The sequence below is a fragment of the Pan paniscus genome, chromosome 11, assembly GCF_029289425.2.
Source record: "Pan paniscus chromosome 11, NHGRI_mPanPan1-v2.0_pri, whole genome shotgun sequence".
NCBI classification, from domain to species: domain Eukaryota; kingdom Metazoa; phylum Chordata; class Mammalia; order Primates; family Hominidae; genus Pan; species Pan paniscus.
Genome location: NC_073260.2, coordinates 88102261 through 88130152, shown reverse-complemented (window position 1 = coordinate 88130152; position 27892 = coordinate 88102261). Strand labels below are relative to the sequence as shown.

Genomic DNA, 27892 nt, shown 5'->3' with positions numbered 1-27892 from the left:
GCTACTGTGGCAGTTCAGGGGGAGAGATGGGATAGCTTCAGTGAAAAGAGGTGAAACAATACAAAATACATTCTGGAGATGTGCTGGAAAGGACTTGGTGAAGAATGTGGTGGGGAGTGGTGTGTAAGAAAAACGAAGGTGCCAAAAATGACTCCTAGATTCCTGGTTTAAGCAGTTTGGTGCCCATTTCCGATGGAAAAAACTAAGGGGAGAAATAGTTTTGCAGATAATAATTTCAGTTTGGACATGTGAAGTATGAGCTCCCTATAAAATACAAATTTGGGGATTCTCAGCACATAAATGATATTTAAATCCTTGGGAACAAATGCTATCATCCAGAAAACACAGAAGAGAGATGAAGAAACAGGCCCAAGCCCTGAGGAACTCAAACATGCAGTGACCGGGAAAAGAGGTTGGCAAAAAGTATATGCAAAGGTGAGAGGAGAACAAGGATTATGAGATTACAGAAGCCAACAGGCTGGGATCCAAGAAAGAGGATAAATTACGTGGATAACTCTGGTAAGAGATGCAGTAAGATGTGGCCTGAATATCCACTGGTTTGGCAACCCACCATTATGGATGACCTTGTCAAGAGCAGTTTCAGGGAACTGGAATAAAGGATTAAGTCAATGAGGGCTGAAGGGTGACTGACTATACACCAACCAGCCTGTATGCAACTTAGCAAACTTCCCAACTATCACCAAGATGCGGGTAAATCACCTCATCTCTCTCCTGCTCTACCATAACAGCCTCCAACTGCTTTTCCTGCTTCAATCCTTACCCTCCTACAACCCATTCTCAGCACAGCAGCCAGAAAGATCCTAGAAGGGAAGTCATACCATATATCACCACTCCTCTGCTCAGTGATCTCATCTCATTCAGAACAAAGGTCAAAAACAAAGTATCCCTAATAGTCTAGAAGGTCACCATCTTACCTCTGAACACTCCTGTTCATGGAATACAGCGAGCACACTTTTGCATCAGGGCTTCTGCACTTAAACAGCTTGATGCCTAACTTCCTTCGAATTTCTGCTCAAATGTCACTGCACCAATGATGCTTTCTCTGACCAACTGATTGATTTTTTTTTTTTTTTTTTTTTTTTTTTTTTTTAGACAGAGTCCTGCTCTGTCGCCCAGGCTGGAGATCAGTGGCATGATCTCAGCTCACCGCAACTTCCGCCTCCCAGGTTTAAGTGATTCTCGTGCCTCAGCCTCCCGAGTAGCTGGGACTACAGGCGGGCACCACCACACCTGGCTAATATTTGTATTTTTAGTAGACACGGAGTTTCACCATGTTGGCCAGGCTGGTCTCCAACTCCTGACCTCAGGTGATCTGCCTGCCTCAGTCTCCCCTGCTGGGATTACAGGTGTGAGCCACTGTACCCCGCCCTGATTTACTTTTTTTTTTTTTTAAGTGAAAACAAGTTTATTAAGCAAGTGAAGGAATAAAGAATGGCTACTCCATAGGCAGAGCAGCCTGGTCAAGTGATTTAAATAGCACCCGCTTTCATTCTTTGCTTATCTTTGCCTACCGTGATCTATTTTTCTTCTTACCACTTATCATCCTTATGGCATATTTATGCTTACTGTCTGTCTCACATCATGAGGATGTAAGCTTCATGAGAGTAGAGGTTTTACCTGCTTTTGTTCACTACTGTGTGGCCAGTATGTAGGCCTGGTACACAGTAGACACTCATTTGTTTCTTGCATGTAAGTCAGGAGAAAGGCCCCGCACATTATGAAGTAATAAACTGGCACTTTCAGTTTGATACAAGCCTTCTGTTATTTAGATAATATGAGTCTGATCACTCACAGGAATGCAGGAAAGTCTCATTTCTGGATCCATGAAATAGAATACTAGTTTTTCAATGATCTAAACGTAGGCCTTGAAAAACTCACAATTATGCCATTCTGCTGGGTGTCTCCTTGTAAATTCAAGAGCATTTCCATTCAATTTTCAATATGAACTGTTTACCTTTTGGGTAAAGCAAGGTACACTAGAAAAAAAAATCATTTGTAATAACTCAAAGACGTGGTCACGAAGGGGGCAATGGTACTGATGAATCACACAAATACAAAGATATGTACATATTACATTTGAACAAAGGCAAGTATGTATGGTGCACTGGGATTAGGTAATTCTTCCAAATAATTGAACCATGCTCTCCAGTCTGTCTATTTAATTTCCCTAATCACCTCTCTAATCACCAAGAAGAGACTAAGCTATTTTTCTCTGCAAACTCCCTAGCTCACACTTACTCTTTTGTCCTCAGAAAAATAAGTGACCAAAAACTATTATCTTAGGCCGGGTGCGGTGGCTCACGCCTGTAATCCCAGCACTTTGGGAGGCCGAGGCGGGCGGATCATGAGGTCAGGAGATAGAGACCATCCTGGCTAGCATGGTGAAACCCTGTCTCTACTAAAAATACAAAAAATTAGCCGGGCGTGGTGGCAGGCACCTGTACTCCCAGCTACTCAGGTTGAGGCAGGAGAATGGCGTGAACCCGGGAGGTGGAGATTGCAGTCAGCCGAGATCACGACACTGCACTCCAGCCTGGGCGACAGAGCAAGATTCTGTCTCAAAAAACAAACAAACAAACCACAAAAAAAAATATTATCTTCTAATTTCTGACAAGATCAAAGCTCTGCATTATGTAGATGAAATGCAAGCCTTAATTATAGTTTGAAATCATATTTAGGCCAGGCGCAGTGGCTCACGCCTGTAATCCCAGCACTTTACGAGGCCAAGGCAGGCGGATCACAAGGTCAGGAGTTCGAGACCAGCCTGGCCAATATGGTGAAACTCTGTCACTACTAAAAATACAAAAAAAAATTAGCCAGGTGTGGTGGCACACACCTGTAATCCTAGCTACTCAGGAGGCTGAGGCAGGAGAATTGCTTGAACCTGGGAGGCAGAGGTTGTGGTAAGCTGAGATCGTGCCACTGTACTCCAGCCTGGGCGACAGAGTGAGACTCCGTCTCAAAAAAAAAAAAAAAAAAAATCGTATTTGTATCAGATTATCAGTCATATATACCTACTCATGTAACCCTAAACAAACTGTGAAAACACAAATCCTGGAAACTGCAATATTCACCCAATAAATTAATATACATACACTGTATAGCTAAGAATGGAAGGAAATGGCAAAACAAGTTAAAATACAGATAAATCTAAATAACTGTGATCAATCTGGCTACATAATTGTGTGGAACATTTTTAAAAATCATTTCCAAAAATATGTAATATATAAAGATAACATAAAATTCCAGATTTGCAAAGAAAAAAGTAAAGAAAGCAAATGTACTAAAATGCTTGTTTTACAATTATGAGGACTCAAAAAGATACTATTTAGTGCTCTGCCTCTGACAGAGAATTTTAAAAGCCTTCTTAAAATCTGCATGGACCAATAACACAAAAAGATACTTAATATCATTAGCCATGGGGGAATGCAAATCAAAACTAGAAGGAGATACCACTTCCCACCCACTAGGAGGGCTATAATCAAAAAGACAGATAACAGAGAACAAGTGCTGGCAACAATGTGGAGAAATTAGAACCCTCGTACACTGCTGGTGGGAATATAAAATGGTGTAACAACCTTAAAAAACAGCACGGCAGTTCCTCAAAAGGTTAAGCTCAGAGTTCCATTTGACCCAGTAATTCTACTCCTACATAGGGGTGGGTTCGTGTTTACACAAGAGAAATAAAAATATATGTCCATGTAAAAACTTGTACACAAGTGTTCATAGCAGCATTCTTTTTTTTTTTTTCTTTCAAGATGGAGTTTCGCTCTTGTTGCCCAGACTGGAGTTCAATGGCACAATCTCGGCTCACTGCAACCTCCACTACCCAGGTTCAAGCGATTCTCCTGCCTTAGCCTCCCGACTAACTGGGATTACAGGCATACGCCACCACGCCTGGCTGATTTTATATTTTTATAGAGACAGGGTTTCTCCATGTTGGTCAGGCTGGTCTCGAACTCCTGACCTCAGGTGATCCGCTTGCCTTGGCGTCCCAAAGTGCTGAGATTACAGGCATCAGCCACTATACCCGGCCCATAGCAGCATTATTCATAATCATCCAAAATAGGATGCAATCCATATGTGCATTAACTGATGAATGGGTAAAGTATAATACATCTATACAACTAATATTTACCTATAAAAAGTAACAAAGTGCTGGCCGGGCGCGGTGGCTCACGCCTGTAATCCCAGCACTTTGGGAGGCTGAGGCGGGTGGATCACAAGGTCAGGAGATCGGGACCATCCTGGCTAACACGGTGAAACCCCGTCTCTACTAAAAATACAAAAAAAATTAGCCAGGCATGGTGGCAGGCACCTGTAGTCCCAGCTACTCAGGAGGCTGAGGCAGGAGAATGGTGTGAACCCAGGAGGCGGAGCTTGCAGTGAGCCGAGATCGGGCCACTGCACTCGAGCCTGGGCAACAGTGCGAGACTCTGTCTCGTGAAAAAGTAAAAAAAAGTAACAAAGTGCTGATACGTTACAACATAGATGAACCTGAAAATACTATTCTAAGTGGAAGAAGCCAGTACTGTTCATAAAAGTGCAAATTGTATGATTCCATTTATATAAAAGGTCCAGAACAGGCTAATCTACAGAGACAGAAAGTAGATAGCTGTTGCCTAGGACTGAGATGGGAGGAAATGGAGAGTGACTGCCAATGAGTGGAGGATTTCTTTTCAGGGAGATGAAAATGCTCTGGTATTAGATAGTGGTATTGGTTACACAACTGTGAATACACCAAAACCCACTTAATTGTATACTTTATTTGGGTAAATTGTATATGTAAATTTATATTTCGATAAAGCTGTTAAGAATGAGGTAGCAGGCACAATGGGAGGCTCATAAAGCGTAGTTTTCGTATTTTATTTCTTGACCTGCTTGGTAGTTACACATGTGGGTTCACACTATGATGATTCATTGAGCTGCAAACTTACAAGATATGAATGTTTCTATACGTATTTCGTATGTCAAACAAATGTTTCAAAAAATAAATTTATAAATACTGACTTGGAAAGAGACCCAACATTATTATAAAGTGGGAAAAAAGCAAGTTTCAGAACAATATATATACTACGGTCCCACTTTTTATAAATTTATACACAACAACACTACATGAATATACACATATCCAATCCTCACTGACCTCCGCAGGATTCAAATAAAGGAACTTTTATTTTCTCTAATATACATTTCTATAACATTTTAAATTTTGCCATGTATATTTTTGTAATCAGAAGACAATAATGTCTACTTATAAAAAAATTTAAAAAGGCATAAAGACAGCCAGTTGCGGTGGCTCACGCCTGTAATCACAGCACTTTGGGAGGCTGAGGCAGGCGGTTTCACCTAAGGTTAGCAGTTTGAGACCAGCCTGGTCAACATGGCGAAACCCCGTCTCTACTAAAAATACAAAAATTAGCCGGGCGTGGTGGCACGCGCCTGTAATCCCTGCTACTTAGGAGGCTGAGGCAGGAGAATCGTTTGAACCCAGGAGGTGGAGGTTGCAGTGAGCCGAGATCACACAATTGCACTGCAGCCTGGGCGACAAGAGTGAAACTCTGTCTCAAAAAAAAAAAAAGGCATAAAGATGAAATTTAATAAAGAGAAGAGAAATTCCTGAATTAGTATACAAAAATATAGACATAATAAATCCAAGAATAGATTTTTTTTTTTTTTGAGACAAAATCTTGCTCTTGTCCCCCAGGCTGGAGTGCAATGGCGCGATCTCTGCTCACTGCAACCTCCGCCTCCCAGGTTCAAGCAATTCTCCTGCCTCAGCCCCCCAGATAGCTGGGATTACAGGCGCCTGCCACCACGCTGGGCTAGTTTTGGCATTTTTAGTAGAGATGGGGTTTCACCATGTTGGCCAGGCTGGTCTCGAACTCCTCACCTCAGGTGATCCACCCGCCTCAGCCTCCCAAAGTGCTGGATTACAGGCGTGAGCCACCACGCCTGGCTGAATACATTCTTTAAAAGATGATCATTTAAAAAATAATAGCAACTACAGCCAGGCGTGGTGGCTCATGCCTGTAATCCTAGCACTTCGGGAGGCCGAGGAGGGTGGATCACGAGGTCAGAGTTCAAGACCAGCCTGGCCAAGATGGTGAAACCCCGTCTCTACTAAAAATACAAAAACTAGCCAGGCTTGGTGGCAGTCGCCTGTAATCTCAGCTACTCGGGAGGCTGAGGCAGCGAATTGCTTGAACCCAGGAGGTGGAGGTTGCAGTGAGCCGAGATCGCGCCACTGCACTCCAGCCTGGGCGACAGAGCGAGACTCCGTCTCAAAAAAAAAAAACAACTGCAACTAATCTGATTGCTATTACATATATATATATATATAATATATATATACACACACACATATACACACACATACATATATACATAACAGTAATAGTGAAATTATCTTTTCCAACTATTTAAAATTATGAAAAAAATTAGATGTCTACTTAAAATTTTTCAAGATTTTCAGAGTATATATTCAAAATACTTTGAATATCACTAATTAAGGAGAGTAATTATGCAGCAAGAGAAAACAGCCCAGTGCAAGGAGGCCGCAGCTCTGAGCTATGGGGCCTGAGAGAAGAGCCTAGCCCTCTGTGGGCCTGTTTCCTCAATATGACAATAAGGAGGTCAGATTATGATTCTGCTGCTCTCTGCTTCAAGAGTCACTAACTGGGTGGGTCAGGCCATTTGGGATATAACATCACTACCAATAATAACACCATTAGCAGCAATAATAAAACCCACTATAGCTTTTTCAACAATTAATGTACACTTCCATGCATCATCTCTATACACAAATGCCTGCGCCTCTCACACAGGTAATTTGTGGACACACACCAAAATGGTACCTGTTACCACCTCTGGGATTATAGTGGGGAGAGTAATAAGAATGGAGGGTCCATCAGTCAGGTCCCAAAAGTAAAGAGATGGCAAATACAAATTAGAATAATCTGAGAAGGGTTTGTTTATAAAAGAAATAATTACAAAGTAGGGGAATAGAGGCTACAGAAACCATGGGGATGGAACAGAAATCAGGACTAGTAAAGGCAGAACAAGGCTGAGCACCAGTGGCTCACACCTGTAATCCCAGCACTTTGGGATGCCAAGGTGGGAAGACTGAGTGAGCTCAGGAGTTCAAGACTAGTCTAGGAAACACAGCAAGATTCCACCTCTACAAAAAATGTTTAGAAACTAGCCAGTTGTGGTGGCGCACGCCTGTTGTCCCTACTCAAGAGGCTGAGGTGGGAAGACTGCTTGGGCCCAGAAGCTCAAGGCTGCAGTGGGCCATGATCGCACCACTGTACTCCAGCCTGCTGGGCAGAGCAATGTTCTGTCTTAAAAAAAAAAAAAAAAAAAAAGCAGAACAAGTATTGCTTCTAGAAGTGCCAAAGAAGATAGGAGACAGAGATTACCAGAAGCAGAATCCAGGTATATAATACATGCTACCCTGAGAGGTGAAGGGATAAATATTCTGACCTCCTCCTCCTCTGGCCCTTCAATCCAGAGGGCCTAAGAGTTCTTTATCTGGGGCAAAGAGCCAGGTAGAAAAGAGTAGAGGATGGATCTGGAGAGGTAAAGAAAAGATATCCAGCCCAGATTTCTTTTAACTTTTTATAAAATTAAATACATGAGCCTGGCGTGGTGGCTCACGCCTATAATCCCAGCACTTTGGGAGGCCGAGGCAGGTGGATCACTTGAGGTTAGGAGTTTGACACCAGCCTGACCAACATGGGGAAACCCCGTCTCTATTAAAAATACAAAAATTAGCCGGGTGTGGTGGCGGGTGCCTGTAATCCCAGCTACTCGGGAGGCTGAGGCATGAGAATTGCTTGAACCTGGGAGGCAGAGGTTGCAGTGAGCCGAGATCGTGCCACTGCACTCCAGCCTGAGCAACAAGAGCAAAACTCTGTCTCAAAAAATAAAAAAAAATTAGGCTGGGCGCGGTGGTTCACACCTGTAATCCCAACACTTTGGGACGCTGAGGCGGGTGGATCACAAGGTCAGGAGTTCAAGACCAGCCTGACCAATACGGTGAAACCCTGTCTCTATTAAAAATACAAAAATTAGCTGGGCATGGTGGCAGTTGCCTGTAGTCCCAGCTACTGAGGAGGCTGAGGCAGAAGAATTGCTTGAACCCAGGAGGCGGAGCTTGCAGTGAGCCGAGATCGCACCACTGGACTCTGGCCTGGGCGACAGAGCAAGAGTCCATCTCAAAAAAGTAAAACCTTACACAGAAACCTGAAGTCCCACCCTCCATAATCCTGGATCCTTCTCTCCAGAAGTAATCATCTTTGTTATCAGTTAGGTGGGGTTTACTAACTGATATAGACAGAGAGACATATCACAGTAAAATACAGAGAAGTGTTTTATGGAGTGCTATTCGTTTAACATGAATGGTATTACTCTACTACTTTGTTCAATCTTTTTTTTCCCCCACTATTTTCAGTTCAGTTAGAAAATAATGTTCAAGGGCCAGGCACAGTGGCTCACACCTATAATCTCAGCACTTTGGGAGGCTGAGGTGGGCGAATCACCTGAGGTCGGGAATTTGAGACCAGCCTGACCAACATGGAGAAACCCCATCTCTACTAAAAATACAAAAAATTGGCCAGGCGTGGTGGCATATGCCTGTAATCCCAGCTACTCGGGAGGCTGAGGCAGGAGAATTGCTTGAACCCGGGAGGTGGAGGTTGTGGTGAGCCAAGATGGCGCCATTGCACTCCAGCCTGGGCAACAAGAGCAAAACTCCATCTCAATAAAAAATAAAAAATATATATAATGTTCAAAGCCTGGTGCGGTGGCTCACACCTGTAATCTCAGCACTTTGGGAGGCCAAGGCAGGTGGATCACTTGAGCCCAGGAGTTTGAGACCAGCCTGGCCAACATGGCGAAAACCCGTCTCTACTACAAAATACAAAAAATTAGCCGGGAGTAGTGGCACCCACCTGCAGTCCCAGCTACTTGGGAGGCTGTGGAGGGAGGGTCACTGGAGCCTGGGGAGATCGAGACTACAGTGAGCCAGGATCGTGCCACTGCACTCTAGCCTGAGTGACAGAGTGAAACCCTGTCTCAAAATAAAAACAAAGGAAAAGGAAATAATGCTCAAGAAGCCAGGATGAGATGGATGGGCTTGATTCTCCTCGGTTGTTTCTACTCCACCACAGTGGCTCTCAGAACACACCCTGCCCTTCATGTGCATTAGCATCACCTAGGAACCTGTTTAAAATGAAAACTGCAGGCCCCACCCAGTGAGATGAATCAAAAGCACTGGTGGGGGTGTCCAGCTTTTAAAGTCTAAGAACCACTACTCTATCTCCTGGTACTCAAAACTTTCTTCACCATCACCTGATGCCTTGCCAGAAATCAGCATTTTAACAAGATCCCCCTGGTCTACCTCAGGGCCACAAACCATAACCCCCAATCCATAATGCTTCGCACCCATCCACACAGTGTCTGAGTGGTTTCTGGGAATGGGAGGTAGGGGAGGCCCACTGAAAGAGCAGTGGTTTTTCTCTCTTTGAATATGAATCTATCACTTACCAATCCTGTGGGAAAAACAGCACTGCATGCCCTAGTTAGACAAGAGTATGTTGTGTGTGTGACAGAAAGCACACAACTACCATTAAACTGCCATGGAAATTTATTCCGCTTAGATGTCACTGTTAGGTCATAAGCTATTTTTCTTTTAAAATAAGGGAATTTCAATTTTAACCCCAGGCATAATAAAATTAACAAGATTGTCTAACCTTTGTTTGTATTGCTAATATTGTAGCAGGAATCCATCACCTTAAAAAAAACCAACCAAGGGGATATATCTTACCTTCTCTGCTCGAACAAGGACACCTTCACCAACATCTAGCCCCCACTTCCATGCAGCAGCCCCCATCTCCATACAGCATGGAGGAAGGAAAACTATTTCCAGTATTCCACCTTTAACTTCCTGCTGCCTCCCTCAAAGACTCATAGATTTTATTTCAAAATCTGAACCCGAAGGCCCCTAACTCCATCTCTCCCTTTGCTTCTCTCTCATTTTCCTCCACTGAGACTTCTCTGGTCTGTGGTACTGCAAACATGTCGGCTATTCCAGCAAATCTACAGGTGAACTACGTACATATTTATGCCTAAGAATTGTACTGTCTCACTGCTCATTCCAGCTTGACTCAGCCTAACACAACGATGAGCTTTTTTAAGGCACTTCCAGTTTCACTTCTAGCTCCTACCAGGCTTCCGCCTCGCCCCAATGCAACATAGCCCCCTCAGTTTCCCAGACCCAGGAAGTAGCAAGGTCAATTCTGTGAGGCCCATATCCAATTTGACTTGCCTCTCTCTTCTTAAAGCAATCTTGGAATTAAAATTTCTAAAGCCCCCTTTCAATTTAATAACTTTTCTTCCATAGAAACAAGAGGTTTTAATCAAGCCTTAAAAATAAATTTGAGCCTTGTGTTTTTAATCACATAGCATTGGGAAAAATAATATAACTATTCTACCAAATTTCAAAAGGAAACATGTTTACATCTCAAATGTGCTATAAAAAGATCCTGGTATGGTAAAACTAGTTTGATTTCGACTCCCACCCCAACCTTTTTTAAACTTCTCCAACACAGTTCCAGAATAACTTGTCAAAATCACTTCTAAAGCGGTAATCCCAGCTACTCCAGAGACTGAAGTGATCGCCTGAGCCCAGGAGTTCCAGGCCAGCCTGGGCAAAATAGTGACTCTTATCTCAAAATAACAAAACAAAACTCACCCTGTCAATTAGACTCAAAAGATGTATAGTACTAACTAAACATTCCAGAGTCAAATTGTAACTTCAGTTTTTATCTCAACACAGAATTCATGAGTTGCACATAAATTTACTTTACTTCTTTTTAGAAATGGAGTCTTGTTATGTTGCCCGGGATGGTCTCAAACATCTGGCCTCAAGTCATCCTCCCACCTCAGCCTCCCAAGTAGCTGGGATTACAGGTGAGCCACCGCATCCAATTTACAAATTCACTTTAAAAAGTCAAATCTTTTCACTTCTTGCTTTGCTTCTTGGATTTGTTTGGGGAGGAGGAATGTTCCTTTTTTTTAGCAAATAATGGTAGCTTTTACTTGAAGCTTTAAAATATCAATTTAAAAAAAACAATTTTAAAATAACAATTTCTGTTTTCAACTATATATGCAGTTTTAATAAAAATATTAGGTAATTCGATTACAAGAGTTCTTGACTTACATTCCTGCCATTAGCAAAGACAGTCAACAATGTCTTAAGAGCCACCAAACATATCAATCTCTAGATATGGTCTAAACCTAAGGTTATTTTTAAAACTAAAAACAGTGAATGTGTAGAAACTCTTCAATTATCTGGATTAATCAGTTTTTATCCTGCCTGTATAGAATCAATGTCTTCCTCCTATGAATTCCACAGTTTAGTAATTATGAAAGGCAGAGAATTCATTTTTCCTTCCTAGGTATCCATAAACCAAGCTTCTCTAACCCATAGCCCAGGATGGCTTTGAATGCAGCCCAACACAAATTCATAAACTTTCTTCAAGTGTATTTCATGTGTGGTCCAAGACAATTCTTTCAACGTGGCCCAGAGAAGACAAAAGATTGGACATCCCTGGCCAGCAGTTAGCAGCACTCAAATAAAAAACAGGCCTTATTCCAAAAGTTCATATAATCTGGCTTTGACCTTAGAAGCCCATTTTGCCATAGATCATTTTCTAAATCGTACGTTCCCAGGACGGCCCACCAATACCTATTAAGCCCACAATATAGATGAGATACTGAACTACCAAGCCCAGCCAAGAAGTTTTTCTTCATCTGTTTAAGTGCCCAAACAAGCACTCAGTTAAGATCTAATGTTGAGAATCACAGAGCATGGGATCTTTTCTAAGAAGTAACTTAAATATGCCTGATTTATAGAGAATCCAGGGCTGGGTACGGTGGCTCATATCTGTAATCCCAGCACTCTGAGAGACCGAGGTGGGTGGATCACCTGAGGTCAGGAGTTCAGGACCAGCCTGGCCAAGATGCTAAAACTCTGTCTCTACTAATAATACAAAAATTAGCCAGGCGTAGTGGCACATGCCTTTAATCCCAGCTACTCGGGAGGTTGAGGCAGGAGAATCACTTGAACCCAGGAGGCGGAAGCTGCAGTGAGCCAAGATCACACCATTGCACTCCAGCCTGGGTGACAAGAGCGAAACTCCATCTCCAAAAAATAAATAAACACAATAAATAAAAAAATAAAGAGAATCCAGTGCTGGGCATAGTTGGGGGTGCCTATACTCCCAGCTACTCAGGAGGCTGAGGCAGGGGGAATCACTTGAACCCAGGAGTTCAAGTCCAGCCTGGACAACATAGTGAGACCCCATTTGTAAAAATAAATAGCTGGGTGTGGTAGCTCATGCCTGTAATCCCAACACTTTGGGAAGCCCAGGCAGCCGGATCACCTGAGGTCAGGAGTTCAAGACCAGCCTGGCTAACTAACATGGTGAAATCTCGTTTCTACTAAAATACAAAAAATTAGCCAGGCATGGTGGTGCGCACCTGTAATCCCAGCTACTTGGGAGGCTGAGGCAGGAGAATTGCTTGAACCTGAGAGGTGGAGGTTGCAGTGAGCCAAGATTGCACCACTGCACACCAGCTTGGGCAACAAGAGCGAAACTCCGTCTCAAAAAAGATATTAAATAAATAAATAAATAAGTGTACCACTCTGATGTACCACTCTGATGCAGGTACTCCTACTCCTGATGTGACCGAGTAATGAATGATTTAAAAACTCAATTTTTGGCCGGGCGCAGTGGCTCACACCTATAATTCCAGCACTTTGGGAGGCTGAGGCAGGTGGATCACAAGGTCAGGAGTTCAAGACCAGCCTGGCCAAGATGGTGAAACCCCGTCTCTACTAAAAATACAAAAAAATTAGCCGGGCGTGGTGGCAGGCGCCTGTAATCCCAGCTACTCAGAAGGCTGAGGCAGAGAATTGCTTGAACCTGGGAGGCGGACGTTGCAGCAAGCTGAGATCATGCCACTGCACTCCAGCCTGGGCAACAGAGCAAGACTCCATCTCGGAAAAAAAAAAACAAAAAACCTCAATTTTTAAAACCCTAGCACAGACCGGGCGCGGTGGCTCACACCTCTAATCCCAGCACTTTGGGAGGCCAAGGCAGGAGGATCACGAGGTCAGGAGATCGAGACCATCCTGGCTAACACGGTGAAACCCCATCTCTACTACAAATACAAAAAATTAGCCGGGCGTGGTGGCGGGCGCCTGTAGTCCCAGCTACTCGGGAGGCTAAGGCAGGAGAATGGCGAGAACCTGGGAGGCGGAGCTTGCAGTGAGCCAAGATCACGCCACTGCACTCCAGCCTGGGCGACAGAGCGAGACTCCGTCTCAAAAAAAAGAAACCCTAGCATAGTAATTCAGAACTTAAAAACAAAATTATTTCTCAGGAGAGACAAAGGCAAAACAAAAGACTGCAAATTCTCTTCATCGGCTAAAATAGTGATCAACTTTGCTTATATTCAGTCTTTTGTTATCAAAACTACTTGCTGTGTTTTCGGAGGCTATCTGTAAAGTAAGATGCAGTAAAGCATGATGGCTAAAAATACAGATTCTGGAATTAGACTACCTGGGTTCATATCCCAGGTAACACTCCTAATAGCTGTATCATCTCCAGCGAGTTGTTTAACCTGTGTGCTCCAGTTTCATCTGTACAATAAGTATAATATGAGTCCCTTAGGGGACTGCAGTGAGGATTAAATGAATTAATCCACATAAAATACTTAGAATAGAACCTTAAATAATAAGCACACAATAAGTGACCACTATTATCTAGATATTTAAAAATAGGTACAATTTAGAAAAGGAACTGAAGGGAAAAGAGGCATTATAGGCTGAAGTAACAATCAAAGGAACAGAGGTAGAAAAATCACACACAGGGCCGGGCGCGGTGGCTCATGCCTGTAATCCCAGCACTTTGGGAGGCCGAGGCAGGCGGATCACCTGAGGTCGGGAGTTCGAAACCAGCCTGGCCAACATGGTAAAACCCCATGTCTACTAAAAATAAAAAAATTAGCTGGGCATGGTTGTGTGCACTTGTCGTCCGAGCTACCCACTCGGGAGGCCAAGGCAGGAGAATTGCTTGAACCCAGGAGGTGGAGGTTGCAGTGAGCAGAGAGAGCACCATTTCACTCCAGCCTGGGCAACAGAGTGAGACTCTGCCTCAAAAAAAAAAAAAAAAAAAAATCTTACTACTATTAATGCAATTGTGATGTTTTTGCAATCCCAAAAATGCATTTGTTCTGCTAACACTGTCATTATCATTGAACTGATGCATATCTGAATTATCTCTGAAATCCTCACTGTGTCTAGTACATAGTAAGCATTCAACAAATGTTTTCCAAATTATTATTAATATTAGTAATTATTATTATTAATCATTATCTTTTTGTGTGTGTGTAAGACAGAGTCTCCCTCTGTCACCCAGGCTGGAGTGGAGTGGCATCATCTCAGCTCCTGCAACCTCCATCTCCTGGGTTCAAGCAATTCTCCTGCCTCAGCCTCCCAAGGAGCTGGGATTACAGGCGCCCACCACCACACCTGGCTAAGTTTTTGTACTTTTAGTAGAGGCAGGTTTTCACCATGTTGGCCAGGCTGGTCTCGAACTCCTGACCTCAGGTGATCCGCCACCTTGGCCTCCCAAAGTGCTGGGATTACAGGCATGAGCCACCATGACTGGCCTCAAATCATTATTTTTTAGTGGCCAACAGAGAGCAGTAAAATAGAGACAGGGGTTAATTCCCTAAAGAAATATAAACTAGCCGGGTGTGGTGGCTCACGCCTGTAATCCCAGCACTTTGGGAGGCCGAGGCAGGCGGATCACAAGGTCAGGAGTTCGAGACCAACCTGGCCAATATGGTGAAAGCCCATCTCTACTAAAAATACAAAAATTAGCTAGGCGTGGTGGCTGTAGTCCCAGCTACTCTGGAGGCTGAAGCAGGAGAATTGCTTGAACCCAGGAGGTGGAAGTTGCAGTGAGCCGAGATAATGCCACTGTACTCCATCCTGGGTGACAGAGCAGGACTCTGTTTCAAAAAAAAAAAAAAAAAGAAATATAAATTATAAATGAGGCAAATAACCTAGATAATAGTTTACAATTAAGCTAAAATAAGTCATTGCTAATCAACATACTTAACTAAAACAGGTTTTTGTTTTGTTTTTGAGACTGAGTCTCGCTCAGCCACTCAGGCTAGAGTGCAGTGGCGCGATCTCGACTCACTGCAACCATGGTCTCCCGGGTTCAAATGAGTCTCCCGTCTCCCCCATAACTAGGATTACAGGCACCCGCCATCATGCCTGGCTAATTTTTGTATTTTAGTAGAGACGGGGTTTCCCCTTGGCCAAGCTGGTCTTGAACTCCTGACCTCAGGTGATCCGCCCGCCTCAGCCTCCCAAAGTGCTAGGATTATAGGCATGAGCCACCCCACCCAGCCAAACCTTGTGTATTTTATTAAAGTCTCATAAAATTTAGCTGTCAAATTGGTACAGCCTTTTCAAAGGATTATTTGGGCAATATCTTTTTAATGGACTATTGGGCAATCTTTTTTTTTTTTTTTGAGATGGAGTTTAGCTCTTGTTGCCCAGGCTGGAGCGCAATGGCATGGTCTTGGCTCACTGCAACCTCCGCCTCCTGGGTTCCAGTGATTCTCCTGCCTCAGCCTCCCAAGTAGCTAGGATTACAGGCGCCCACCACCGTGCCCGGCTAACTTTTTTTTGTATTTTTAGTAGAAACCGGATTTCACCATGTTGGCCAGGCTGGTCTCGAACTCCTGACCTCAGGTGATCCACCCACTCTGGCCTCCCAAAGTCCTGGGATTATAGCCGTTTCCTAATCCAGGACAAAATTATGCTGGCTGGTAAGAATAAAGGTCTAACTCCTAACTTGACTCCAAGTAATTAGAGGAAAGGACAGCTTACAGTAGCCATAGGTTTCCATGGAGTACACACTATCTACCTGTACACCATAGACGTCAATACTAATTACAGCAACAAAAAGGGCCACCCTTATCCTGAGAATGGACTCCTGAAGTTTACAGTCTTAAAGTCTAAAGATTATTGGCCAGGCGCGATGGATCACGCCTGTAATCCCAGCACTTTGGGGGGCTGAGGCGGGTGGATCACAAGGTCAGGAGTTCAAGACCAGCCTGGCAAGATGGCGAAACCCCATCTCTACTAAAAATACAAAAAAATTAGCCGGGCGTGGTGGTGGGTGCCTGTAATTCCAGCCACTCAGGAGGCTGAGGCAGAGAACTGCTTGAACCTGGGAGGCAGAGGTTGCGGTGAGCCAAGATCACACCACTGCACTCCAGCCTGGGTGACAGAGCAAGACTCGTCTGAAAAAACAAAAACAAAAACAAAAAAAACAATTACCTTGCAATCAATTCTTTGGTGCATTTCTTACAAAATACAACAACAAAACAGGCTGGGCATGGTCACTCATGCCTATAATCCCAGCACTTTAGGAGGCCAAGGTGGGAGGATCACTTGAGCCCAGGAGTTCGAGACCAGCCTAGGCAACATTGTGAAACCTCCATGTCACAAAAAAGTTTAAAAGGTTAGTGTAGTTGGCCGGGCGCTGTGGCTTACGCCTGTAATCCCAGCACTTTGGGAGGGTGAGGCAGGCGGATCACGAGGTCAGGAGATCGAGACCAACCTGGCTAACATGGTGAAACCCCCATCTCTACTAAAAAATACAAAAAATTAGCCGGGCGTGGTGGGGGGCACCTGTAGTCCCAGCTACTCGAGAGGCTGAGGCAGGAGAATGGCGTGAACCTGGGAGGTGGAGCTTGCAGTGAGCTGAGATCGCACCACCGCACTCCAGCCTGGGCGACAGAGGGAGACTCTGTCTCAAAAAAAAAAAAAAAAAAAAAGGATAGCGTAGTTGTCACACTCATTGTCCCAGCTACTCAGGAGGCTGAGGTGGAAGGACTGCTTGAGCCTGGGAGATGGAAGCTGCAGTGAGCTATGATTACCACTGCCACTGCACTCCAGAGTGGGCAACAAAGCAAGACCTTGTCTCAAAAAACAAACAAACAGAAAACAGCAGTTTGAGATACCAATAACAAGTAATACAGTAATAATTAACATATTAAGAAAAAAGTTTTCACTAAAAGATTGCCAACAAGACTTCTTAGAAGCACATCATGACGTAGAATGGTTGATATAAGTGTTTATTACCAGGCGTGGTGGCTCACGCCTGTAATCCCAGCACTTTGGGAGGCTGAGACCATTCTGGCTAACACGGTGAAACCCCATCTCTACTAAAAATACAAAAAATTACCCGGGCGTGGTAGTGGGCATCTGTAGTCCCAGCTACTCGGGAGGCTGAGGCAGGAGAATGGCGTGAACCTGGGAGGCGGAGCTTGCAGTGAGCCGAGATCACGCCACTGCACTCCGTCTCAAAAAAAAAAAAAAAAAAAAAAAGAGAGTGTTTATTAAGCATACATCCCCAGATAAACTGATTTTTTTTCTGGTAGCAATAGGGAGAAATCACTTCCCAAAAATGTAAGTATTTAAAAAAAAAAAAAAAATTGGCCGGGCACGGTGGCTCACACTTGTAATCCCAGCACTCTGGGAGGCCGAGGAGGGTAGATCATCTGAGATCAGGAGTTCAAGACCAGCCTGACCAACATGAAGAAACCCTGTCGCTACTAAAAATACAAAATTAGCCAGGCGTGGTGGCTCATGCCTGTAATTCCAGCTACTCGGGAGGCTAAGGCAGGAGAATGGCTTGAACCCAGAAGGCAGAGGTTGCGGTGAGCCGAGATGGCACCATTGCACTCCAGCCTGGGCAACAACAGTGAAACGCTGTCTCAAAAAAAAAAAAAAAAAAAAGATTAGTGGGCGCATCCCTGGGAGAGTAAGCAAGTTATGTATTCGGCTTTTGTGGGCAATCAATCATTCTGGTAACACAAACATAAGGCAAAGCAGACCCAGATTTCTATATATTTTCCTCTAAAGTACTTTTAAGTTACAATTTCAGACTTAAAGAAGAAGGTTCCAAGCTCAGTCTTGTCCTTTTTTAAAGCTGCAAGTATTATAATTTAAAACTCTGAAATGTATTCACTTAAACACGTTCCTGTCACTATTAACAACAACGCTCCATTATCCACTTTTGGTACTGTCTCCAGATGATTTTTAATCCCTGCCTGACTTCTCCCTACCAACAAGTACTTGGATACCATCTTTACCCCGCCTGCCCCCACTACTTGGTTGTGCCTAGGGAATTATAATTACAGCAATCCCGCCTTTAGAACATCCTCAGAGCACAAAGCTTCTTTGTATAATGGTGGAGGGAGGGTGCCCTCCAGGCTCCACAGAAAAGAGTGGGTGGTAGCAACAGAGGAAGAGGAACTGGAGCCACTATGGTGGCCCTCAGTTCTAGTTCAATATTGTTTGTGGGAATTTACTTGTAATGACCAGCCAGGGTTCTGTTGAGCTTCTGCATCTCCTCCCATGTGGGGGTGGAGAGAAGCAGGGCTTATCTTGGCAGATGGGCACAATCACCATGCCCAGAAGACCAGGGAGCAGAAGGAAGCAAGAAATTTGGGAGAAAAGCAAGCAATAATTGTCTTGAATTGCACCCCTCTATGCGATTCTCAAGACCTTAAGTGAGCAAGTTTTGACAACAAAAGCTATCATCCTAATTAACCAGTGGTTGGTATTGGCATTACTGGCACTCAGTAGATGCTCAAAGATGTATTGAGGTGGCAATAAAAATCTACATAGGAAGACAAATCTATAAAAAAAAAAAGTTTTAACAACAAGATAGCACAAAAGCCAAATGAAAAATACTTTTTATTAATTATGAGTCCCAGCCGGGCATAGTGGCTCATTCCTGTAGTAATCCTAGCACTTAGGGAAGTCAAGGCAGGAGGATTACTTGAGCTCAGGAGTTCAAGACCACCCTGGGCAACACAGCAAGACCCTGTCTCTTTAAGTGTGAGTTCCAACTCTTCTCTATCTGTAAATGTGAATTTTTATTTTTATTTTTTTTGAGATGGAGTCTCACTCTGTCGCCCAGGCTGGAGTGCAGTGGCGTGATTTCGGCTTACTGCAAGCTACACCTCCCAGGTTCAAGTGATTCTCCTGCCTCAGCCTCCCGAGTAGCTGGGCCTACAGGTGCACACCACCACGCCCAGCTAAATTTTGTATTTTTAGTAGAGACAGAGTTTCACCATGTTGCTCAGGCTGGTCTCAAACTCTTGAGCTCAAGTGATCCACCTACCTCAGCCTCCCGAAGTGCTGAGATTACAGACGTGAGCCACCGCGACTGGCCCTGTAAATGTGATTATTAAATGAATACCTGTTTTACTTTCTGCCTACTCTACTTCTGTTTAGTCTGAGAAACTGCTCACTTTTTAGTTCTCTGACAATAAAACAAATTTCAACAGAAGGTCAGCATGCAGCATCTGCAGCCACTAAAATCCAAGGTGCAGAAGCAGAATGGACAGGCAACTTTTCAACTCCAAGAACATCCCAAAAGCACTACAAATGGTCCTACTACCTAACTGCTTGCTATTCTATGTATATAGTTTTTCTCTTCTTTTTTTTTTTTTTTTTTTTTTTTTGAGACAGGGTCTCACTCTGTTCCCCAGGCTGGAGGGCAGTGGCACCATCTCAACTCACTGCAATCTCCGCCTCCCAGGCTCAAGCGATTCTCGTGCCTCAGCCTCCCAAGCAGCTGAAATTATAGGCAAGTGCCACCACACCCAGCTAATTTTTGTATTTTTAGTAAATACAGGGTTTCACCATGTTGCCCAGGCTGGTCTCAAACTCGAGCTCAAGTTATCCACCCACCTTGGCCTCCCAAAGTGCTGGGATTACAGGCGTGAGCCGCCACGCCCGGCCCCTTCCATGTATATAGTTGGTCCTCTTACTACTACTTCCCTACATTTCTCAACAAAGTCAAAGGATCAGTATACACACCAAAACTCACAATATCTCACTCTCTTATTTCTATACATATTTTACCACAAAAGCAGAAAATGCAGTGATAGCTTTTTTTCTTCTTTTTCTTTTTTTTTTTTTTTTTTGAGACGGAGTCTTGCTCTGTCACCCAGGCTGGAGTACAATGGTGCAATCTCGGCTCATTGCAACCTCCGCCTCCTGGGTTCAAGCGATTCTCCTGCTTCAGCCTCTCAAGTAGCTGAGATTACACGTGCGTGCCACCACGCCCAGCTAATTTTTGTATTTTTAGTAGAGGCAGGGTTTCACCATGTTGGTCAGGCTGGTCTCAAACTCCTGAGCTCAGGTGATCCACCCGCCTCGACCTCCCAAAGTGCTGGGATTACAGGCATGAGCCACCACACCAGCTAGTGATAGCTTTTGATAGCATAACTATTGATAAACCCCAATATACTCCCATCATTCTACTCTTCCACCTGTCCAACATCACTGCAGTTAACTGTTCTAAGCAGTCCCAAGAACAGCGCTAATATCCATTTAAGTAGAACAGGAAAAAAACTGAAACCACTCTGGGTAAGGCCTGCAGGTAAGAATTGTTTATTTCCCTTCTGTGGGCAAAAGACCACTTTTGTTAAACATCTTTAGTTTTTTAACATATAATTTCTTTTAAAAAATTCCTCCAAGACAGCAGCATAAGCAAATTGAAACTTCCTATCCCACCACCCTCAATCATGTTTAAAAATAATAATAAAAAAGACAACAGAAACCACTTCAAATGTATCTTTCCCTTGAGCCCCCAGAACAGCATTCATCCACGACAACTGTTCTGAAAAACTCTGCCATTATTTCCAAAAGCAGTAGGAAGTCCGGTCTTGTCCTTGGTTTGTACTCCCCCCTCCTCTCTCTCCAAGAAAAAATGAAACAGCAGGAAGCGTAAACAACCACTTAATGGAAAATACAAATGGGTAAATATTTTCAAAATTGGCTAAAAAGCCTCAGGTCTTCAGGAATGCTAGTGCAGGGGGAAATAGGAAGAGAAAAATAACTGCATTTACCCCTCCAAGTGAGCACTGTAAGAAGACAAGAGCAAATGTGGCACATAGGTACTATACTTCCTCTCCTCCATTTACCAGATACTTTTGTCTTTTTTTTTTTTTTTTTTTGAGACGAAGCTTCGCTCTTGTTGCCCAGGCTGGAGTGCAATGGTGCAATCTCAGCTTACAGCAACCTCTGCCTCCTGGGTTCAAGCGATTCTCCTGCCTCAGCCTCCCAAGTAGCTGGGATTATAGGCATGTGCCACCACGCCTGGCTAATTTTGTATTTTTAGTAGAAACGGGGTTTCTCCACGTTGGCCAGGCTGGTCTCGAACTCCTGACCTCAGGTGATCCGCCCACCTCGGCCTCCCAAAGTGCTGGGATTACAGGTGTGACCCACTGTGCCCAGACCTTTTTTTTTTTTTGAGACAGAATCTCACTCTGTTGCCCAGGCTGGAGTGCAGTGGCGTGATCTCAGCTCACTGCAACCTCCACCTCCCGGGTTCAAGCGATTCTCCTGCCTCACCCTCCAAAGTAGCTGGGATTACAGGCATGCGCCACCACGCCCAGCTAATTTTTCTATTGTTAGTAGAGACGGGGTTTCACCATGTTGGCCAGGCTGGTCTTGAACTCCTGACCTCAGGTGATCCACCCACCTCGGCCTCCCAAAGTGCTGGGATTATAGGCGTGAGCCACTGCACCAGGCTGACAGTGGTATTTTCTAAATAGCTTATTCTGTACATATTTCTCCAGCCTCATAACAAAGTTTACTATTTTAAGCTGTGCTCTTTGGTTCAGCTGAGCATGGTGATGAAAAGCCCCTTCCCATGAAAAGTTCACATGGAGAACTCTTGAAGCCCCTAGGGCAAGCAATAACTCAGACCTCATGGTAAAGCCCACAATGCATATGGATGAAACTGTTAGTTACAGCTGGACTGACAGTTCCAAAGCTGCAGAGCAGTGCTAGATCACAGATCACCTTTGCGTGGATTAGAAAAGGTGCCCCTTCTCTGAGTGCACACAGTTCCACATCAGGTACTCATCTTGGTAAGTGGAGTACAGAATAGATTTCCACCCTCACTTGCCACCCGAAACAGGTATCCTTTTGCTGGGTGCAATCTCTATGGTCCTACACAGCAGCACCGTTAAGAAGTGTACCGGCCAGGCACGGTTGTTCACGCGTGTAATCCCAACACTTTGGGAGGCCGAGGCAGGCTGATCACAGAGGTCAGGAGTTTGAGACCAGCCTGGCCAACATGGTGAAACCCCGTCTCTACTAAAAATACGAAAATTATCCGCGCATGGTGGCAGGCACCTGTAATCCCAGCTACTCGGGAGGCTGAGGCAGGAGAATCGCTTGAACCTGGGAGGTGGAGGTTGCAGTGAGCCGAGATTGCGCCATTGCACTCCAGCCTGGGCAACAAGAGCGAAACTCTGTCTCAAAAAAAAAGAAAAAGAAAAGCGTACCTGGGCAATGCTGCACCTCCAAAGTGGGTTTCCAGATACAGGAACCTTAACAAAGACAAACAGGCACTTCACAAATTTCACTATCAGAAAGCCTCAGATTTGTTAACATAAATTCATTCATAAACACATCAGGACTAAGGAAGAAAGGTCTAGTAGAGAAGGAAAACTAGCAAATTTTGGAGAAAGGACACTCTTCCATCTTGAGGGATAATCAGTTGTCTCCTAAAGACCTTAATCTCTGACCATAGGTTCAGACGGCTGAACCTCAAATGTTGGTCACAAGCTAAAACAATCACTAGCATCTGCAGAGGGATGGATCATCTTTCTCTTAAGACATAATGACATGTTTACCTTTGGGGGTTTTACTTTCTCCAAATTTTCCTTCTCTGCTAGACCCTTTTTGCCCTTACTTTAAAACCACATACAGTTGACACATGTGTTAAAATCTGTAAAACCTGATAAACAACCCTGGTAGGTAGTGGGCCCCTTAGCTAACTCCATGAAAATCAGAGGAATGGACAACCTAGATTAAGAGGGGTATGGCATCCAACCCTATCATTCTTTTATGCTCCACAAAAGAGGTAAAGTATCACATGGGTCAAAATTCCATCCCAGTCATCCAGGAGTGGGAACAGAGGGGCAGCCTAAGGAAAAGATGAGGACTAGGCTGGGGCAAACCCAAGATAGTGGTTCTCAAACTTTAGTGGGCATCCCAATCTACTGGGGAGTTTTCTCAGAATCAGATGTCTGGGTCCCTCCCTACATCTGCTATATCAGAATGTCCTGGAGCACATCTATTTCAACAAAGCTCAAACTGCTGACACGGGTCCAATAGAAAGTTTAGAAATAATGAGAAATCTACCGCAACTATCAGCAGTTCCAAAATAAAAGTCACCCATTGCAAAACTAGGTTTAGCAGGTCAGAAAGGGGTGAAAAAGGATCACCAGCCTGCATGTCTAACAGGCTGCGCTAGGCTGGAGCCTGTAGGAGAGGTCCATTATTATGAAACAAAAACTGTGTTCTATAAACAAAATTTTTTGTGTGAGAAATATTTCAAACATCTGAAAAATATTTAGAGTATACTAAATATCTCTATATCCTACACCCAACATTACCAAATCTTAATTTACGATTACCTGATTCAGATTTTAAGTAATAGGACATTAAAGGTATAAATAAAGCCCTTTTGGGTACCCTTGTGTAATCCCATTCCTCATCTTCTCTTCCCAAAGACAATCATTACACTTAATATGCATATTTTAATACTATCACCACATATGGGCATAGCCACAAACAATATTATTTTTCATGTTTTCAGATTTTACACACGTGAAACGATTCTGTAAGAATTCTTCTGACTTGCTTCCCTGTTCCACATGGTTTTTGAGATTCACCTATTTTAATGCGTGAGGCTAGTTTATTTTTCACAGCTGTAATATTCAACTGTATGGGTCTATCTAAAAATGTATGTACTGGCCAGGCGCGGTGGCTCACGCCTGTAATCCCAGCACTTTGGGAGTCAGAGGCGGGCAGATCACGAGGTCAGGAGATCGAGACCATCCTGGCTAACACGATGAAACCCCGTCTCTACTAAAAATACAAAAAAAAATTAGCCGGGCATGGTGGCGGGCGCCTGTAGTCCCAGCTACTCGGGAGGCTGAGGCAGGAGAATGGTGTGAACCAGGGAGGCGGAGCTTGCAGTGAGCCGAGATCACGCCACTGCACTCCAGCCTGGGTGACAGAGACAGACTCCGTCTCAAAACAAACAAACAAACAAATAAATAATAAATAAAAATGTATGTATTCTTCTGTTGGTGGACATTTAAGCTGGAATGAGCTTTCTTGTATTTTTTTCATACTTATTTTCTTGAACAAGTGTACAAGGATCTCTTAGGGTATATATATATTTATATATATTTATATATTTTTATATATATTTATATATTTTTTATATTTTTTATATATATATTATATATATATATATATATCCAGAAATGGACATTTTAGGTAAATGAATATGTCTGCCCACCTTCACACTAAACACCAAATACCACTACTCTCTAAGGTGGTTGGATCCATTTACATTTCCACTACACTATATACAAGCTTATTTATCCACAACCTTAATAATCCTCGGTTTATCACAGCACTACATTTTTGCCAACCTGATCGGTGTGAAATGTCATCTCACTGTTGTTTCAATTTGCATTTCCCTGATTGTAAGTCTCTCACAAGTACATTTTCTTGCTTTTAAGTATACATTTGCCAAATATGTGTTTCTTAGAGTTTTTTAGGAAAATCTAACCCATCTTGTCTGAATTGGGGCAGTCCTTCCCACAGCAACCTGCCAACAGCCACCACAGCAGGAAAGCTAAGGTGCAAGAGGGCAGCAAGAAAACAGCTGACTTAAACAAGGAATCATCTTGGACAAAGGGCCTTAATTAATGCATTTGTTAATTAGTCTTTCCCTTCCCTCTTTTGTCAAGCCTTACTTCCAAGACAATACTCCAGGCCCTGGGGGTCTGCATGCTTAGAACAAGAGCGAGAATGAGGGGGAGGGGGTGCTCAAGCTAGAACGTTTCTATAAAAGTATAGCTGTCCTTACTCAAAGAAAAGCAGTGACTGCAGACCAATTCACACTCAACCTTGTAAGCTACCAACCACCTCCAACAGACTCCTTTCAAACTCATCACGTTTGGCACCTTCTTTGAAACATCTCAATCTTTTTCTCCAGACTAGACACCGTCCCCCGCCCTTCAGCAACCCTTTCATCTCCCTTCCCCCACAATGACTGAATACCCTCTCCTTTTTCCCCATTCTATTTTCTAGCTCCACGGGACCCTCGTCCCTGCCTGTAACACGTTGCTCTCTCCCTTGCCTCTAGAACTGCAAGTCCTTTCCCCTTCCAAGGGACATCCGCAGTCAAAACAACCCACCTCATCATCCACCCCAAATAAAAACGGAAATCCCATGTATTACATGCCAGGCAGGCAGGTGACTCGGTCCCAATCCTCCCAGCTTCCTTCCCCCTTCACGCCTGGGATAGCTGTTCTTTCTCGGGGAGTTCTCCAAGTGTGGTAGGTCCAAACCACCTGGAAAAAACTCACATGGCCTTCTGTGCCGTAAATGTCTTTACCAAGGCCATGTATGCATTCCTGGTTTCGGCATGAACGAAATTCGGGCCATTTACTGAAAAAAGACACCTTACGGGCGCCTCCACAAAAGCGGGCAGGCCTCCCTCCCAGTAATTCCAGCTGAATTGGTTTAGTCAGTGCAGTGGTGGGGAAGGTGGCCTGGCAGAGACCAAACGGTCCCCACGATAAGAAGTTTCCGAAGCTCTGCCCCACTCACTCAAGAAAGCCCTCTCCCCGAGAGCACACCCCGCACAGAAGTCTTTCCCGCTGCGGCTCCCCAGGGCACTACCAAGCTCCCAAGTCGGCCCCCTGCTCTTCCGTCCCACCCCGCAAGAGATCATTACTCCCAAGCCAGCCCAAAAACGGCTGGGTGGGTGTGCCAGGGTCCAGGGCCTGACCCCCTCCCCCGAGATCTATCTCCCTCGGCTCCTGGGGGCCGGGGGATCGACCTCTTCCCAGCCCCCTCTGCCTGGGGCCCGCGCCGGCCCAGGGTGGCCCTGGGTCCCAGCCAAGCTACGGCTCTCACTGGCTATGTGACCTTGGGCAAGTCACTTCCCCCTCTAAGCCTCGGTTTCCTCCTCCGCCGAGCAGAGACCTACAGAAGTCCTGCCCTGCACACCCTGGGGGAGGGGGCTACCCACCGGGTGGGAAAACGCTTTGTGAGCCGCTCGGCGCGGCTGAGGCGCAGGGCTCGCAGGGGCTCCGGGGCCGGACAAAGCTGACCCGGACAACGCTCCTCCCCGTCGGCGGGGCCGGGCGCCTGGACCACACGCCTCCGGCCCCCACCCGCGGGACCGACCCACGCCCCTCCCTGCCTGGCCCGCTCCGGGACCCCGTACCTGCTCCCGGCGCTCGGCCGCAGGCGCCGCCACCCTGGGCGCCCGCCCGGAGAGGCCCGTGGCCCGGAGGGCTGAGGCGGTCCGTGGCGGCGGGCTCCGGCCGGGGCGGCGGCGGTGGGGGGCGCGGGCGGCGCGGGGGCCCAAGCTCGGCGGGGCCCGGCCTGGGAGACGACGACTGAGGCTGAAAGTGCGCGGCGGCGGCGGCTGCTGAGGCGGCGGCGGCAGCGACCGCGGCGGCCGCGCTTCCGCTCATGGCGGGGCCGCGAGCAGCGGCTCCGGCTGCGACTCGACTCCGGCGCGGCAGGCACTGGCTGGGCCCCGGCCGGCAGCAGCGGTGGCGGCGACGGAGGCGGCTCCCGAAGGGGGAGGAGGCGGAGCCGGGAAGCGGCGGCGGCGGCGGAGGGGGCGGGGACGTGGAGGGGGCGGGGACGCCGAGCCGCCGCCGCCAATGGGCGCGGGGCTCCTCAGCCGCGGCTCCGGGGGCGGGCGGGCGGCGCCGAGGGGTATCCTCAGTCTCCGCCGCTCCCTGAGGCGGGGAGGCAGAGCGCGGGCCACCCGCCGGGAGAGCCCTGCTGCAGGGGCTGCCCCGCCCCCGGCCCGCCCCTGAGGCGCGGCCGCGGGCCTCTGGGGCCAGGCCTCGCGCGACCCAGGCTGGGGCTGCGCTTGGGCTCCGCTGCGCAGGGGTTCGCGCCCGCGAGGAGGCCGGAACTCGGCCCAGATAGCTACTGCTCGCAGCCCGCCTGCCAGACTCCCTCCTCCGCTCCCCCGCACTGGAGACGCAGCCTCCTCTCCCCTCCTCTGCCTCTCTTGGCTGTTTCCTCAAAGTTTTTCCCTTTCAGACACTTAGGAAAGAAACTCTCCCTTCTGTTCTTAGGCTGCGTTTCGGTGATAAATTAGTCCCCGCGGACCCAGAGAGAACAGCAGAGGCAGAAACGAAAGAGATGGAAACGAGCTGCCGTCCCTGAGTCCCCGAGACCATCTTGAATGCTGAGCAGGAACCAGCCAGGCTCAGCCCTGGCCCCTCGCCCCTTTCTCTGACTTTCTCACTTTACATGCCCTTGTTGTTAGAAGACTTAGATAGAAACATCCAGCCCAGCTGGGCCTAGTCTCAAAAGATGGGGAGGGTGTGAGGTAAGGAAAGGCTTTTGACCTGTCCCGACGGCTTTCCTATGAGGGGAAGAATTCTGCGAGTTGGTGACCCCCTTTGGGCCCTCCTCCACTTGGATGTGATGTTGGTTACTGAAACCGTTTCCTCCTCATGTTTCTCTGGCTCTCATTTCAAAGCCGTAGAGGAGCAAAATAAACAACCATGTGTTAGGGGTACCTCTAAAGTGCAGGCACGTGGGTGGGCCAGGGTGCAGCTAAACTGCTGAGTGGATCATTTCAATAAAACCTTATCCTCGGCCATTCTCCACTGAGCAGAGAGA

General features: G+C 45.7%; 1 protein-coding gene across 9 annotated transcripts in view; it reads right to left on the bottom strand.

Moving 5' to 3' along the window:
* RNF38 (ring finger protein 38) overlaps positions 1–26772 on the bottom strand; it is a 150647-nt gene extending 123875 nt beyond the window's left edge. For 3 of the 9 annotated variants that reach the window (XM_034967425.3, XM_034967426.3, XM_034967427.3), the window contains exon 1: positions 26466–26769. In XM_034967425.3, coding sequence (XP_034823316.1) covers positions 26466–26718 — 253 coding nt within the window. In that variant the 5' untranslated portion in view covers positions 26719–26769. Of the gene's footprint in view, positions 1–26267; positions 26418–26465 lie in introns of those variants that run through there. The other 6 variants (XM_055092038.2, XM_055092039.2, XM_034967434.2 and 3 more) reach the window with 5 other exon arrangements.
* Between the last annotated feature and the right edge of the window lie 1120 nt (positions 26773–27892).